At 39.8% G+C, this 17403-nt stretch overlaps 1 protein-coding gene across 1 annotated transcript in view; it reads left to right on the top strand.

Annotated features, from left to right (window-relative positions):
- Positions 1 to 17403, top strand: part of LOC124620221 (methionine synthase reductase-like) — a 93508-nt gene that overhangs the window by 16293 nt on the left and 59812 nt on the right. Inside the window, exon 3 of the mRNA XM_047146892.1 lies at positions 12738 to 12980. Coding sequence (XP_047002848.1) covers positions 12738 to 12980 — 243 coding nt within the window. The remainder of the gene's footprint in view (positions 1 to 12737; positions 12981 to 17403) is intronic.

Here is a 17403-nt window from a genome sequence, read left to right as displayed (position 1 = left end):
TTCGTAACCCTCCTGTGTCTCCAAATGTTAGAAACAAACTAATTTACATACAAGAGAAATTCGCTGCTTGACTAATTTGCTTAACAAGATAAGATCTGTAGGATCACCAGTGGTGCAAGTACATCCCATTATGTCCAATGCTGGGATGTTTGCCAATATCAGATGAGCCCTGGCAGTAGTAACAGTATGTAAGGGAGAAAGAATTGAGGTTTGTGTTGGGGAGGACACTAAGCTTAGGTAGTTTGTGCAGCAATGTTGACCGTTGTACTGCAGTGGTGTAATGATTAGCATTTCTGCCTAGCAAGCAAGAAGACCTGGGTTCGAGTCCCGGCTACAGCACAAATTTTAATTCATTTCATCTGCTTCGATCATTATCATAGATAATAAAAAGAGACTTTAATGTCTCAGGGAAACATTTAGTTATAAGATATATAAGAGAAAGTTGGCTTAAACACCATGTCCAGTCTCAACATGAACCATCAACAAGGCCAAGACAAAAGTTTTTCTCAAGAGTGCCTTCTCAGCTGTTCTCGTTATTATAACAATGGCCACTGATACAATTAGCACAGAATAACATAGAAGCTCCACGGTTCGTCCGTGCACTTTCACTTAAACTTCCACGGATCGCCCGACAAGTACTTGTCATTGCCGTTTGATTGCCGCGTCCACGTTTTTCTCGTGACTGAATTTCAAACCTGCACACACAAACATGTGACGCGCAGTAGGTAGGATTCATAAAAGGTATAAAATACTCTATACAAAATAGAAAATTTATACACTATGGTATCACAGTTGTTTAATTATTCACCTCATATTATATTATCCATAAATATAATACTCTATTCATTTTATTTTATCTCTATATCACTTTCTTTCTTATTCTGTGATTCTCCTAAGTTTTCTTTATCTTGTAGTCATATCCAGTTTTCCAAACACTATGATTATAGGATAGTTTAAAATGTCAAGTGTAGATGCAGAATAGTTTTAAAATATTAGAGGAATTCGGTGCAGGAAAACTATTTTGGAAGAAACATCGAAAACAACTTGAGATCCAATGGTCGTCACTCCACCCGTTAACTCAGAATGTTGACATCCCTGGGGGAACATATGACTCCGCCCAGGTCCCATGGATCTGATATGAACATTTCTTGTGCACTGGCAGACCAGTATTTCTCTTTAAATTTCTTTTGGAAGTCTCCCCAAGAAGAAAAATTCTCAATATTCACAGTTCCCCAGTCTGAGGCTTCTCCCTGAAGGTAACCCACAGCAAATTCAATTTTTTTAGAGTCTTCCCAATTTTTCGGCAAAGCTTGGTTAAACCTTTTCAAGAAATGGGTCGGATGTACATCTCCATGGGGCTTAAATTTGGGGAATTGTGTGGATAACCCTGAATTAGCCCCCCATCGCATTTCAGTCATCACTTCACTAGTTAATACCTTACCACATTAGGTGAAGTTACCCTTTTGTCTACTTTATCCTGGATAAGCTTGAATTCTTTCCACAGGTCATCTATACCTTTCCTGGTATCATTCAATCTATAATTGCTTCAACCTGTTCCTCCAAACTGCTTATATTTATGATATTAGAGTTCACTAATTTCTCTTTGAAGTTCCTTTCCACATTATCTACTCGTGTATTAACACCTGTAATTTGCGATTGAATCATTGGCATTAATTTATCCTGCTTATCGACACTCTCTTTCAAAGTACTCAACCCTTGCTTTACAGCATTAAATTTAACATTACACACAGTTTCAAAGGTCCTAACTTTTCATTAAGCTCTAATTCTACACTAGTACATTTGTCTTCAATATTAAATTCTAACCTTTTTATCAAATTCTGAAAATTATCATTCTGTTTCTGGCTGAAGTCGGTAAACATTTGATTCACATGAATAGTCAAGGAACTAGTCAATTCATTCTTTAAATCTAATTTCAAATTTTCTACTTTAAGGCATCAAATTCAGTCTTTAAAGCATCCATGCCTTCGCATAGATAACTAAAATTTGTTGTTTGGGCATTTAATTGAGAATTTGCTCATTCTAGTTTTTCACTTAGATTCGCATTTTAAGTTTTGATTAAATTTACTACCTCAGACCAGTCAGGCACTCCATTACTAACTATCATAGCCATAGCTGGTTCTTGAGTTTCTCAACTTGTTGTATGCAAGCTTTTGATCTTGTAAGCATTTAACTAACTATAAGTATGGTAACTACACTAACGAAGTTCACTGAACAGTTTGTATCCTAAAACAATAAAGTTATGTTTTACGCTCACCTGGCAGAGAATCTGCGCTGCGTCGGTGAGCGGAAGTGGAGGCAGGTCAGCACTGGTGAACAGAAACTGGTGCCAGTAGTCCCGGGTGTTGGTTTCCGCTTCTGTGTACTCCCTATGTGTGTGTGAGAGCTCTACACTCCCTTCACCAGATCTTCATAACCGAAGTGTTCTAGGCGTTTTTCTTCTTAGAGAAACACACTGGGATCTTCTTCTCTATTTCTCAATTCAAGATTTTGCTCTTTTAAATACTTGAGCATGTTCTGTTGTCTCGGAATAAATTCTTTGTCATATTTGGTCTAGTTCCTATGGCAACATACAACAGCTTCTTTGCTCATTTTTTGGTCTTATAATTCCTGTTTATCCAGTCCTTTCTCACTGGTAGCCACTTTCTATCAGCTTTGGATGATGATTTAAGTGCGAAATAAATATACTAACTTCCACTTCCTTTACGAGATGACTTAATTGACATGCTCAGCCGACTTTCCTTGCTGGTTAGCCTACTGCTGCAAACTCTCTTTCAGTTTCTTCTCCAAAGGATGCTGCTAGGTACAGGAATTTCTTAAGACTCTCTCTACTTATAACAATAAGTGTTGTTGTTGTTGTGGTGGTCTTCAGTCCTGAGACTGGTTTGATGCAGCTCTCCATGCTACTCTATCCTGTGCAAGCTCCTTCATCTCCCAGTACCTACTGCAACCTACATCCTTCTGAATCTGCTTAGTGTATTCATCTCTTGGTCTCCCTCTACGATTTTTACCCTCCACACTGCCCTCCAATGCTAAATTTGTGATCCCTTGATGCCTCAGAACATGTCCTACCAACTGATCCCTTCTTCTAGTCACGTTGTACCACAAACTCCTCTTCTCCCCAATCCTATTCAATACTTCCTCATTAGTTATGTGATCTACCCATCTAATCTTCAACATTCTTCTGTAGCACCACATTTCGAAAGCTTCTATTCTCTTCTTGTCCAAACTATTTATCGTCCATGTTTCACTTCCATACATGGCTACACTCCATACAAATACTTTCAGAAACGACTTCCTGACACTTAAATCTACACTCAATGTTAACAAATTTCTCTTCTTCAGAAAAGCTTTCCTTGCCAATGCCAGTCGACATTTTATATCCTCTCTACTTCGACCATCATCAATTATTTTGCTCCCCAAATAGCAAAACTCCTTTACTGCTTTAAGTGTCTCATTTCCTAATCTAAGTCTCTAACCATCACCAGACTTGATTTGACTACATTCTATTATCCTCGTTTTGCTTTTGTTGATGTTCATCTTATATCCTCCTTTCAAGACACTGTCCGTTCCGTTCAACTGCTCTTTCAAGTCCTTTGCTGTCTCTGATAGAATTACAATGTCATCGGCGAACCTTAAAGTTTTAATTTCTTCTCCCTGGATTTTAATACCTACTCCAAATTTTTCTTTTGTTTCCTTTAATGCTTTCTCAATATACAGATTGAATAACATCGGGGAGAGGCTACAACCCTGACTCACTCCCTCACTGCTTCCCTTTCATGCCCCTCGAGTCTTATAACTGCCATCTGTTTTCTGTACAAATTGTAAGTAGCCTTTTGCTCCCTATATTTTACCCCTGTCACCTTTAGAATTTGAAAGAGTATTCCAGTCAACATTGTCAAAAGCTTTCTCTAAGTCTACAAATGCTAGAAACATAGGATTGCCTTTCCTTAATCTTTCTTCTGCGATAAGTCGTAAGGTCAGTATTGCCTCTCATGTTCCAACATTTCTACGGAATCCAAACTGATTTTCCCCGAGGTTGGTTTCTACCAGTTTTTCCATTTGTCTGTAAAGAATTCGTGTTAGTATTTTGCAGCTGTGACTTATTAAACTGATAGTTTGGTAATTTTCACATCTGTCAACACCTGCTTTCTTTGGGATTGGAATTACTATATTCTTCTTGAAGTCTGAGGGTATTTCGCCTGTTTCGTGCATCTTGCTCACCAGATGGTAGAGTTTTGTGAGGGCTGGCTCTCCCAAGGCTGTCAGTAGTTTTAATGGAATGTTGTGTACTCCCGGCACCTTGTTTCGACTCAGGTCTTTTAGTGCTCTGTCAAACTCTTCACGCAGTATCGTATCTCCCATTTCATCTTTATCTACATTCTCTTCCATTTCCATAATATTGTCCTCAAGTACATCGCCCTTGTATAGACCCTCTATATACTCCTTCCACCTTTCTGCTTTCCCTTATTTGCTTAGAACTGGGTTTCCATCTGAGCATCTGAGCTCTTGATATTCATACAAGTGGCTCTCTTTTCCCCAAAGGTCTCTTTAATTTTCCTGTAGGCAGTATCTATCTTACCCCTAGTGAGATAAGCCTCTACATCGTTACATTTGTCCTCTAACCATGCCTGCTTAGCCATTTTGCACTTCCTGTCGATCTCATTTTTGAGACGTTTGTATTCCTTTTTGCCTGCTTCATTTACTGCATTTTTATATTTTCTCCTTTCATCAGTTAAATTCAATATTTCTTCTGTTACCCAAGGATTTCTACTAGCCTTCGTCTTTTTACCTTCTTGATCCTCTGCTGCCTTCACTACTTCATCCCTCAAAGCTGCCCATTCTTCTTCTACTGTATTTCTTTCCCCCGTTCCTGTCAATTGTTCCCTTATGCTCTCCCTGAAACCCTGTACAACCTCTGGTTCTTTCAGTTTATCCAGGTCCCATCTCCTTAAATTCCCACCTTTTTGCAATTTCTTCAGTTTTAATCTACAGTTCATAACCAATAGATTGTGGTCATAGTCCACATCTGCCCCTGGAAATGTCTTACAATTTAAAACCTGGTTCCTAAATCTCTGTCTTACCATTATATAATCTATCTGATATCTGTCAGTATCTCCAGGATTCTTCCATGTATACAGTCATCTTTTATGATTCTTGAACCAAGTGTTAGCTATGATTAAGTTGTGCTCTGTGCAAAATTCTACCAGGTGGCTTCCTTTTTCATTTCTTACCCCCAATCCATATTCACCTACTACGTTTCCTTCTCTCCCTTTTCCTACTACCGAATTCCAGTCAACCATGACACTTAAATTTTCATCTCCCTTCACTATCTGAATAATTTCTTTTATTTCATCATACATTTCTTCAATTTCTTCGTCATCTGCAGAGCTAGTAGGCATATAAACTTGTACTACTGTAGTAGGCATGGGCTTCATGTCTACCTTGGCCACAATAATGCATTCACTATGCTGTTTGTAGTAGCTTACCGGCACTCCCATTTTTTTTATTCATTATTAAACCTACTCCTGCATTACCCCTATTTGATTTTGTATTTATAACCCTGTATTCACCTGACCACCGAACTTCAGTAATTCCCACTATATCTAACTTTAACCTATCCATTTCCCTTTTTAAATTTTCTAACCTACCTGCCCGATTAAGGGATCTGACATTCCACGCTCCGATCCGTAGAACGCCAGTTTTCTTTCTCCTGATAAGAACGTCCTCTTGAGTAGTCCCCACCTGGAGATCCGAATGGGGTACTATTTTACCTCCGGAATATTTTACCCAAGAGGACGCCATCATCATTTAATCATGCAGTAAAGCTACATGCCCTCGGGGAAAATTACGGCTGTAGTTTCCCCTTGCTTTCACCCGTTCGCAGTAGCAGCACAGCAAGGCCGTTTTGGTTAGTGTTACGAGGCCAGATCAGTCAATCATCCAGACTGTTGCCCCTGCAACTACTGAAAAGGCTGCTGCCCCTCTTCAGGAACCACATGTGTGTCTGGCCTCTCAACAGATACCCCTCCGTTGTGGTTGCACCTACGGTACGGCTATCTGTATCGCTGAGGCACGCAAGCCTCCCCACCAACGGCAAGGTCCATGGTTCATTGGGGGGGGGGGGGGAGAAAAAGTAAACATACCAATTTCATTTGCTTCAACTAACAATGTATATTTGATATTTGAACTACTTCAGACATATTACAAATCTCACTCTTCATATAAATATATACTGCTTTATAAGACTCCCGTGTCTCCAAACATTAGAAACAAACTAATTTACATATAAGAGAAAGTTGTCTTAAACACCATGTCCAGGCTCAGCATGAACCATAATACCCTTCAACAATGATAAGGCAAAAGTTTTTCTCAAGGGTACCTTCTCAACTGTTCTCGGTATTATAACAATGGTCACTGACACAATTAGCACATTACAATATAGAAGCTCCATGATTCTTCCATGCACTTTCTCTAAAACATCCATGGATCGCCTGACAAGTACTTGTCATTGCCGTTTGATCACCACGTCTACATTCTTGTCGCGACTGAATTTCAAGCCAAACATGTGATATGCAGTAAGTAGGATTCTATCGTCCCACACTCACTTCTAAAATATCATTTGTTCGAGATAGTAGAAGGCTGAGTGGTTCTAGAATTTACACCGAAATTCTTGAAACACTACTAATCTGTGTATTTGCGCTACTGGTCACCAATATTTCGCGTGTTCACACCTGCGCAGTTTCTTCCTTGAGTGTCATAATAGGAGGCTTTGGTCACAGTCTGAGCAGTGAGTTCACTGCAGCTGAAGGTGTTGCGCATCACAATTTACAACAAATGTGGAACCAAACCTGAAAATCTATCTTAACCGATTGCATCTCATACAAAATACATTATGGCCCGTAACAATCTATGTGAAGACTTTTTAAAATTTTCTTTCATTGTGCTTGTGTGCTTTAGCTCTGTGCCTTTGTTAATCCACTGCAAGCAATTTTAAATTTTTTTTAATAGGTGTCTACTTCATTCGTGTCCTTTTGCAGTGCTCCACATTTCACTTACATGTTCTTTTGACATCTGCACATCTTGTAAACTCCTGTTCTATGGAAATACTCCAGTGAGTCAAAAGAAGTGTGTGTTGTTTTTTCTTTTATGCTATACCCACTCAAATATCAGTTTCATTTTACTCAAATATCAGTTTCATTTTTGGGAAAAAGATTTAAGACATTCCCTTATTGGTAGATGTTAGTTTATAAAGACATATACTGAAAGCTATGAACTTCAGCCAAGTGGTTGGGCACCTGTTCTTGCCACTAGCTGAGAAGCAAGCGATGTTCTTGTGGCAGATTGATAGGTAGGACCCTCGAAACATGGATCCAATAAGAGGGTTGAGAATAGATATGCTTTGGATAAATTTAAAAAAATAAGTTTTTGGGTCAACATGGAATAAGGGACAGCACGTTCTAGGTGCACCTGATCTCTCCCCACTGTAGGGGTTCACAAAGAAGTGCACTGGTGTGGTAAAGCATTTGCAGATGAAACAGAGCTAACTATAAATGAGTGCATGAAAGAGAACAAATCTCACACACTCATGTAACATTGATTGTGTAATGTAGCACCATTAGAACTGTGGGATAGATATAGATATTAACAGCATGTGGATTGTCAACATAGTGGATGCTGTTGGACTCTGTGACTGTTGTCTAAAGGGTAATGTCAATGAAATCCACTACCAATCACGATTGAAAGTGATTTATCTGAAACACATCGTAATCTTACCCTCCCACATCACCACTGAATTTTTTCTTAGTTTCTTCATTATTTTCAAAAGCTTCAAGAGGCGTAAGATACACAAAAGAAAAACTTTTTACTTATCTTCATTTTCTCTTGTTGTTGGCTGCAGTTCTCACATATAGGGGTACATTCTTGAGGCTGTAATTTTTTTTTAACGTTATGGGTTCCAGTAGACTAAAAAATTGATGAAGTACTATCTGTCGCTATGATTTTCTTTTATTTTATCCCATTCTTCTCTATAACACTTCAGAAAACCATCAATTATACCATTAGGGACAGCCGGCCGCGGTGGCCTAGTGGTTCTAGGCGCTACAGTCTGGAACCGCGCTACCGCTACGGTCACAGGTTCGAATCCTGCCTCAGGCATGGATGTGTGTGATGTCCTTAGGTTAGTTAGGTTTAAGTAGTTCTAAGTTCTAGGGGACTGATGACCTCAGCAGTTAAGTCCCATAGTGCTCAGAGCCATTTGAACCATTTTTGAACACCGTTAGGGACAAAATTAAAAAAAAAAATTACGTGTATTTCCATCAGAGGCATGCCCACTACTCCTTACATTCTGCGCAACTAACTATATTCCGAAGAGTTTACAAAGCAAAAGATTTTACAAACTTTCTTGACAAAAGAAGAATCTGTACTAATTTATATAATTATTTTATAAATGAGTCTAGAAATAAATTTAATAATTAGCATTAGATCATGCAGTTAATAATATGAATTTTAAGTATGCCAGGTATTTCGTAATTTCAAATATTTCTAAAAGAAGAATAATTTTAGCTGTATCAATTGCAACAAATTTTAGCGTGAAATATAGTACATTGTATACAAAAATAAGTGAAAGTGTTGAAAGAGAGAAAGTGACAAGAATTGAATATGCTAATGTACTTATGTGTGGATCGAGCATCCAAATGGTAATTGCATGTTTGACTCCAAAATGACAGTAATTTCACTTAAAATGTTGTAAACTGGACAAAACACAACTCACAGCATCCAGTGTGTTTACATTCAGTCTCACAATTTATATACCGATGGAGCCTTTTTTTGACAATGTTCATGTGAAGTACTCCTGAAGTGTATCTCGGAGTGAAATTGGAACATTCAGTTACTGAAGAAGAAAATGAAGAAACATTATGTAGTCTAGCAATATAGAAGCTTTGATATGCAAAGGAAGATTTTGTTGTAGAGAATTCTAATAGGACTAAATATAGCCATCAAGACTTATAGAATTCAAATGAGACATATTCATACTATGAAATTTTTGTCTTGCTGCTATTTTCTTAGTGTATTTAGATACCCGGTGTGTATAGTTGATCAAAAAACACATCCAAAGCAATCAGGGCTCTTTTCTCCCAAAAAATGCTGGAGTGGATGTTTGTGAAGGAAGTGACTGGTATCTTCGACATGAGAGGCTAGATAACAGGCCATTGGTTGGAGGTGTTGCTCAATGATGACCAAAATTCTTTCAGTGGGGGCTCAGGAATGAGCCACAGTGGGGCATACAGGATTGTTGGGGTTTATGGATTTTAGGGATCGTGTAGAAGGTGGGTGTGCGGGGTGTCATAGGGGTGAGGAGGGAATTGGATTCAGAGGAGAGGTTCTGGGGAAGGCCTAAGGCTTTAAGTGGGGATAGGGTTATGTTGCAGTTCTGGGATCACTCTAGCAGAGTTTATTGGTGGAGGAGTCAGATAATTGGCAGAAGCCTTCTGCCAGGTTGTCACTACGATTCATAACCGTGGTGGATCCTATGTCTGCATGTAGGGCGATTATGTCAGGATTAGTTCTGAGGCTGTGTATAGCTATACTTCCTTGTGCTAAAAGGTTGGTGTACTGAGGAAGGGACCAGGGGAAGGATATTATGGCTAAGTTGGAGGTAAGGAATTCCCAGGAGGTGACCAGTGGGTGGTCTGGTGGGAGGGGGCTGGGACCACGGTTGGATGGTGGTATGACCAGGGAGAGGCAGGGTTGAATGTTGGAATTAGGTTGGCTTTGGTTGGAGGGATTGGTGGCAAAGAAGTGTTGTCCATTGCAGGAATCAGGAGAAGAATAGTAGGTCTTTGACAAGTCCAGCATCGTTAAAGGCGCTAAAGGTGATGTCTTTAGATACGACTGAAACTTCTTAGGAGCTGAGGGTTTAGATGGAAAAGTTAAAAACAATGCCCACCAAATCACGCAGGGCTAACAGGTAATTAGAGTTGTGGAAAGGCCCAAGTGAGTTGTGGTCGGATTCATTTCACAATTGATATTTATTACCATTTAGTTCACTAATACACTTTTGAAAGAATTAAATTTGCTTCGTGGCTGAAGGCCTTCAAACAGATGCTTTAGAATAAGTTCAATTTTGAAAAGACAAGACACACAATTAAATTTACAAATAAGATAAATTGTATACATATATGAGATCAGCATGCGGAGCGGATGAAGGCCGCCGGATTAAATCTTCAAAATTCCAAATATACTAAGATTATTACTGAAGGCAGAAGGCCACAATGTTTTAAGATGCTAACAGGGCTGATGTCCCACAAGGTGCACAGAAAGAGATAATCAAATGCAATAAGATGGCTGAAGGCCGCAAAGTCAAATTGTGCAAATTAAGGAAATATACATATTCAACAATCGGTAAAACAATACATTAAGTTTAACAATTTCCTTTTTGCAACACCACAATAACTTGTAAAATCTTTCAGAGGAAATTACATAATAACCTTTCAAGAGCAGAAGGAGATAATGTTTGGACTTGAATGAAACTCTGAGAACATATTTCCAGGGCTGAAGGCCCACAACTAATGTTGCCAAATTAAAAATATAAAATACAGCTAAATTACAACAACATTAACAATGCCAAAAGGATAATCAAGAGAACGGCACTCTGAACTCTCCAGTGGATCAGACTGCCCTCGTTCACTTAGGAGAGACAGGTGGTGAGTCCAACTACACTTAATACGTGCGAACCCAACCAAGAGACAGTCACGAACCGACTGACCAACCACTTGCTTGCCACAATGGAGTAAACGAGAATTCAAGGCCCCAAAAATATACAAGTATCACTATCCTCAAACAAACACGTATGTCAAATGAGCTGCCCAAACTACACACCATGTTGGGCAGCAACAGGTGGGAAAAAGACACTGCCTAAAAATAATGTTAGCGGCCAGGGCAGGTAACTGGAACACTAAAGGCCACAAGGCAGAAAATTCCGCTGGTGCTCTCGAATTGTAGTCAATCGATATAGTTAATTGCACAACATGGCGGCTAAATTTCAGCAATAGAAACACTTGGTGTTGCTCACAGGAAAACTTCCCCAGCAGAAAACCACACCAACAAGGATGGACATGGTTGGGGTAGTTGAAAGCACTACTCAACTATGACGTCCTGGGTAGGTGAACCACGAAGCTCTTAGCAATCGGACAGCTCCACACATGCTCCGACACTGCGCAGGGATTGGCAGCAGACCCAGTCGATTGCACCGCGTGGAGATAACTTCCCTGATCCGCAGCAACTGAGTGACTCCTCTCAGAATGCCGACAACATGTGTAATAAGTTGTCAGTGGAAATAACGCCAAGTACACGCACAACCTGACAAACACTTGCACGAAGACCTGAATGATACCCAACAGTAACTAAGCACACACGAAGACACATTGAGAGTAGATGCGCGCCAGCGCGTGAACACACACACACACACACACACACACACACACACACACACACACACACACACACACACACACACTCAGAGCCAACTGATGAATGATCGGCAAGCCAAAACTCGTCGTCCGGTAGTACGACTGACCGACGATCCACCAAGACCATGGCCCGGCTCAAGTGATGTGTTGCGGCCATGGTCAGGCAAGCCATGTCGAGGCAGGCCTCACTGCTTCTCCAACCCGACTGCACTAGTGCCGCATTGCAACTCCCCGACTGGCAGGTCCGGACTGCACTCCAGACGCATTCAAACTGACTGGCAGCCCAAACTCAAGGCGACTCGAACTCGCTATCCGAACTCCCTTATGACAGACAACGACCGGGAAGTAATAGCAGTCCAGCAAAGATACTACGAGAGGGGATATATCAATACGCGCTGCTAATGCCGCTCACGGTCAGGCAAAGCAACAACTCAGTGATAGTAGTAATTTAATTAACGTATTGAGGTGGAAGTACGTTAAAAACAGGGTGTAAAATACATGACGGCTGGAACATGAGCCACACACGGTTCAGTTAAAGGTGCTAAAGGTGACGTATTTAGATACGACTGAAACTTCTTTGGAGCTGAGGGTTTTGATGGAAAAGTTAACAACAGTGTTATGGAAATGTTTCGGCTGTGGATTTGCTATGGAGGTTCTGGAGATGTGTTATTTTGGAAACTTAGCTAAGCAGGGTTTAGATGCTATGAGGGGTGTATGAGGAGGAACACTGTGGGTTGGAGGTTGGAAAGTGGTTCACTGAGGTAGCAGTAGGATGACAGCAGGTTGGATAATTATGGAGGTGGTGTCTGGAAAGCTCGTCCTGGTGCTGGAGAGTGAAGGGATGTATTCAGATGCTTGTATTTTCTTTCTTATATTAGATGTGTATTGAAATCTTGCTGGATAACCACCTGATAACTGGCATAAAAAAATAACTAAAATTAATGCAGATAGTCATTTGTTCCCAAAAAGATATTTAGAATGTGCATAGTGTGTAAGATGTTTATGGGACCATCCTAAAGTCAATTTCAGTATAATGCTGAAAGTACATTTTTATCAGAATAATTTTCAGCATAAAAACAATGTGAGTCCTGAGCTGGACAGTTTTGCCTTGAAAATGACAGTGGTCGTCAATGATGTCGCCCTGCTCCAATCCCATAAGTTATCATATGAACATATTAACAACAGCCCGGGACAAGTCACTATTATTTCATGCCATTTACTGTAGTTTCTTTCTTTTTTTGTTTACAGGAAGAAAATATGTCTTGGCATCCAGGGGATACAATAGGAGTAATTCCACAAAATCCAGTGGAGGAAGTAGAGGAGCTGTTGGAATTGTTGGGTGTTAGAGACAAAGCAAATATCCCAGCAAAAATATTTGTTAGAACTGACTCTCTGGAAAAGAATTTTGTTGTACCACCATATTTACCATCAGTTTCAACACTGAAACACATTTTCTGTACGTGTTTAGATATACGAAGCCTACCCAGAAAGGTAAGTTAAACAGTTCTTTAATATTTACGTTCACTCACATAATGTATATGCACATTATAACTTTTATTGTCTTATAACCCCTCTCCCTCCCCTTTTCTCCTTTTCTGTCTGTATTTCTGTTTGTCCCAAAATGAGTTCTAAGAACAACTGTGGTCTAGTGGTGGGGTCTTTGATTAGTAATCAAAACATCCTTGATCCTGGTTTTGAACCCCATCACCACTTAAATTGTGAATAAAAATCATCAGCAATGGTGGCTGAAGATTTCCAGGTTAAGAAGTCATCCCATTCAGCTGATGGCCTTGGCTAAGAGGGTGGAGAAGTGGACAGAGGTTCAGGGCACTCTTGCCTGTGGAGTGGGAAACTAAGGGCAGAAGAATCAGATGATCAACAGCATGAGGATCAGAAGGCAACGGAAATGACAGCATTAAAAACACATGTATGTGATCTGTAATTCAGGAAGTGTCATGATGATCTCTCCATTGGCAAAAGATTCTGGACTAGTCTCCCATTCCGGTCTCCAGGAGGTGACTGTGAGAAAAAGATTGAATAACCAATGAAAGGATAACGTTCTACAAGTTGTGGGATGTGGAATGTCAGAAATTTGAAGGTGATAGGAAACTAGAAAATCTGCAAAGGGAGATGTTAAGGCTCAGTCTAGATATAGTAGGGGTCAATGAAGTGGAATAGAAAGAAGACAAGGAATTCTGGTCAGACGAACATAGGGTAATATCAAAAGCAGCAGAAAATGATATAATGAGAGTAGAATTCATTATGAATGGGAAGATAGGACAGAGAGTGAGTTACTGTGAAAAATTCAGTGACAGGGTTGTTCTCATCAGTATCAACAGCAAACAATCGCCGACAACGATATTCCAAGTATGCATTCTGTCATAGCAAGCTTAAGATGATGAGAGAGAGAAAATATGTGAGGGAGACGAAAATATAATAGTCGTTGGGGGACTGGAATGCGGTTGTAGGGGAAGGAGTAGAAGAAAGGGTTGAGGGAGGATATGGGTTTGGTGCTAGGAACGAGAGAGGAGAAAGCCTAATTCAGTTCTGCATAAAATTTCAGCTAGTAATAGTGAATATTCTGTTCAAGAATCACAAGAGAAGGAGGTGTACATGGAAAAGGCCAGGAGATATGGGAAGATTTCAGTTGGATTACAATCCTGGTCAGGCAGAGATTCCAAAATCAGATACCGAGTTGTAAGGTGTGCACAGGAGCAGATATGGACTCAGATTACAATTTAATATTGATGAAGTTTGAGACTAATTAGGAAGAATCAAGGTGCAAAGAAGTGGGATAAGGAAGTACTAAGGAGTGAAGAGCTATGTTTGAAATTCTCTAAAGCTATAGACACTGTGATAGGGAATAGCTCAGCAGGCAGTTCAGTTGAAGAGGAATTGACTTCTCTAAATATGTCAAACGCAGAAGTTGGAAAGAACAACATAAGTATAAATAAGGTAACTGCAAACCAACCATGGGTAACAGAAGAAATACTTCAGTTCATCAATAAGAGAAGGAAGTACAAAAATGTTCAGAGAAATTCAGGAATACAGAAGAAATAAAAGTCATTTAGGAATGAATAAATCAGAATTGCAGGGAAGCTAAAGCAAAATGGTTGCATGAAAAATGTGAAGAAATCAAAAAATAAAAGACTGTTAGGACTGACTCAGCATGTAGAAAAGTCAAAACAGCCTTCAGTGAAGTTAAACACAAGGGCGGTGACATTAAGAGTGCAAGGGGAACTCCACTGCTAAGTGCAGAGGAGAGAGCAGATAGGCGGAAAGAGTATGTTGAAGGCCATATGAGGGGGAGGACTTGTCTGATGACGTGATAGAAGAAGAAGCAGGAGTAGATATGGAAGAGATGGGGGATGTGGTATTAGAATCAGAATTTTAAAGAGCTTAGGAGGCAGAAGGGAGGGATAACATTCCATCAGAATTTCTAAAATCATTGGGTAAGCGGCAACAAAATGGCTATTCACATTGGTGTGTAGAATGTGTGAATATATTGATATACTATCAGACTTTTTGGAAAACATCATCCACACAGTTCGTGCAACAGCTGACAAGTGCGAGAATTCTCACAGTCAGCTTAATAGCTGATGCATTCAAGCTGCTGACAATAATAATAATAAACTAATATACAGAACAATGGAAAAGAAAATTGAGGATGTGTTAGATGACCATCAGTTTGGCTCTAGTAAAGGTAAAGGCACAAGAGAGGCAATTCTGACATTGTGATTGATAATGACCTGGAAAAAGTGTTTGAGATGTCAAATTCTGCAAGATGTTTGAAATTCTGAGAAAAATAGGGATAAGATATAGAGAAAGATGGGTAATATACAATATGTACAAGAGCCAAGACAGAACAACAAAAGTGGAAGACCAAGAACAAAGTGCTGAGATTAAAAAGGATGTAAGGTGGGGATGAAGTCTTTCACACCCTACTGTTCAAACCATACATTGAAGAAGCAGTGACAGAAATAAATGAAAGGTTCAAGACTGGGATTAAAAGCCAAAGTGAAAGGATATCGTTGTTAAGATTGGCTGATGATATTGCTGTCCTCAGTGAAAGTGAAGAAGAATAAATTACAGAATCTGTTGAATAGAATGAACAGTCCATGGGTACAGAATATGGACTGAAAGTAAACAGAAGAAAGACAAAAAGTAATGAGAATTAGCAGAAATGAGAACAGTAAGAAACATAACATTAGGATTGGTGGTCACGAAGCAGATGAATTTAAGGAATTCTGCTACCAAAGTAACCCATGATGTATGGAACAAGGAGGACATAACAAGCAAACTAGCCATGGCATAAAGGGAATTCCTGGCCAAGAGAAGTGTACTAGTATCAAACATAGTCCTTGATTTGCTGAAGAAATTTCTAAGAATGTACATTTGGAGCACAGCATTATATGACAGTGAAACATGGACTGTGGGAAAACAGGAACAGAAGAGAATCAAAGCATATGAGATGTGGTGCTGCAGAAGAACGTTGAAGATTAGGTGCACTGATAAGGTATGCAATGAGGAGGTTCTCCGCAAAATCAGTGAGGAAAAGAAGGTATGGAAAATGAAAAGAGGAAGGGATTGGGTGGTAGGATGTCTTTAACTTCCATGGTACTAAAGAGAGCTGTAGAGGGTTAAACTTGTGGAGGAAGACAGAGATTGCAATACATCCAACAAATAATTGTGGACGTAGGTTGCAAGTGCTTCTCTGAGATGAAGAGGTTGGCAGTGGATAGGAATTGAACAAGCACTTTTGCTATTTTAGTCAGAAAGTAATTGTTTTGAGCTCCATATTGTGCAGGAAATTTTGTCTCCTTTGTGCATGTTATGAGAGCAACAGTGGATGCAACGTATCTGCAAGGCATGGGTGACGGGCACCTGGATCCTGCGCGTGGTGACAGCAGCTCATCGGGAAAGTTGTTCCGAGAGAATGCTGTGCAAGACAGTGGTCATGAGTCATTTGTCAACGGAACCTCATAGAAGATGGACAGAGCTACATAAGAAAGGCCTATTTTTGTTGTAAGCATTATTAAAGCTCTGGTTTCATAAAATCTAATATGGAATGTAATAACTGAGATAAAATACATGCACAATAAAGAAGCAGCAAGTGAATTTATTTTGTAGTGACTAGTGTTTGACATTTCCAGCTGGCGTGGACTTGGCATCTTCAAGGACGGAGTCTACTGCCTCAAAATAGAGCAACACGGTCCAGTCAAAACGGTTAATAGAGATAAGAAACAGTGTGTTACATTCCAACCTTTCATTATTCATGAGGTCAAAACTTCAGTGTCTCAAGTCTTGACACCAGAGACACATTCCTCACATGCCAGTTGCACTTTGATCTTAACTTTGCCCACATTGATAGAAAACAATCATTATATGAGTAAAGCAGCTATTGTGCCATCAAAACTGTGAAGAAAACATTGAGATGTCTTGCCGAGCTGATATCGGTCCCCGTGTCTAGTATTTTTTCTTGTGATGCTATGGAAATGCAATCAGTCAGTGATGTGAGGGATAGTTGCGGCCCGACTAATAAATATATAAGAGGAGGGAAAAACAGACATCCCTCAAGGGCTCCTTAATTAATTGACAAAGGAAGTCTCTTGAGAGGAAGGTATTAGAGAAAATTTTGTCCTAAAAAAGACAATTGTGTAACTGTATGTGTGTTTCCAAGTGACATTTTGAATAGCGATCTCAAATATACATTGTTGAATTGCATTAGGCACATTGTGAATACTGCAGTTACACTGTTTTAAAGTTTGCATCAGTCTTCGAACAGTACGAGGCTCAAATACATCATTCTGTGGAATGTGTTCATGTAGAGCTCAGATATTTTGCAGGAGAGGGAAGTGTCTGCATGTGTGCTTGTCTGTCATGTCACCTCTCAGTCTGTTACTCGAGATGCAAC

The sequence above is a fragment of the Schistocerca americana genome, chromosome 1 (genome assembly GCF_021461395.2).
Source record: "Schistocerca americana isolate TAMUIC-IGC-003095 chromosome 1, iqSchAmer2.1, whole genome shotgun sequence".
Taxonomy (NCBI): Eukaryota; Metazoa; Arthropoda; class Insecta; order Orthoptera; family Acrididae; genus Schistocerca; species Schistocerca americana.
This window is presented reverse-complemented; position numbering and strand designations above follow the sequence as displayed.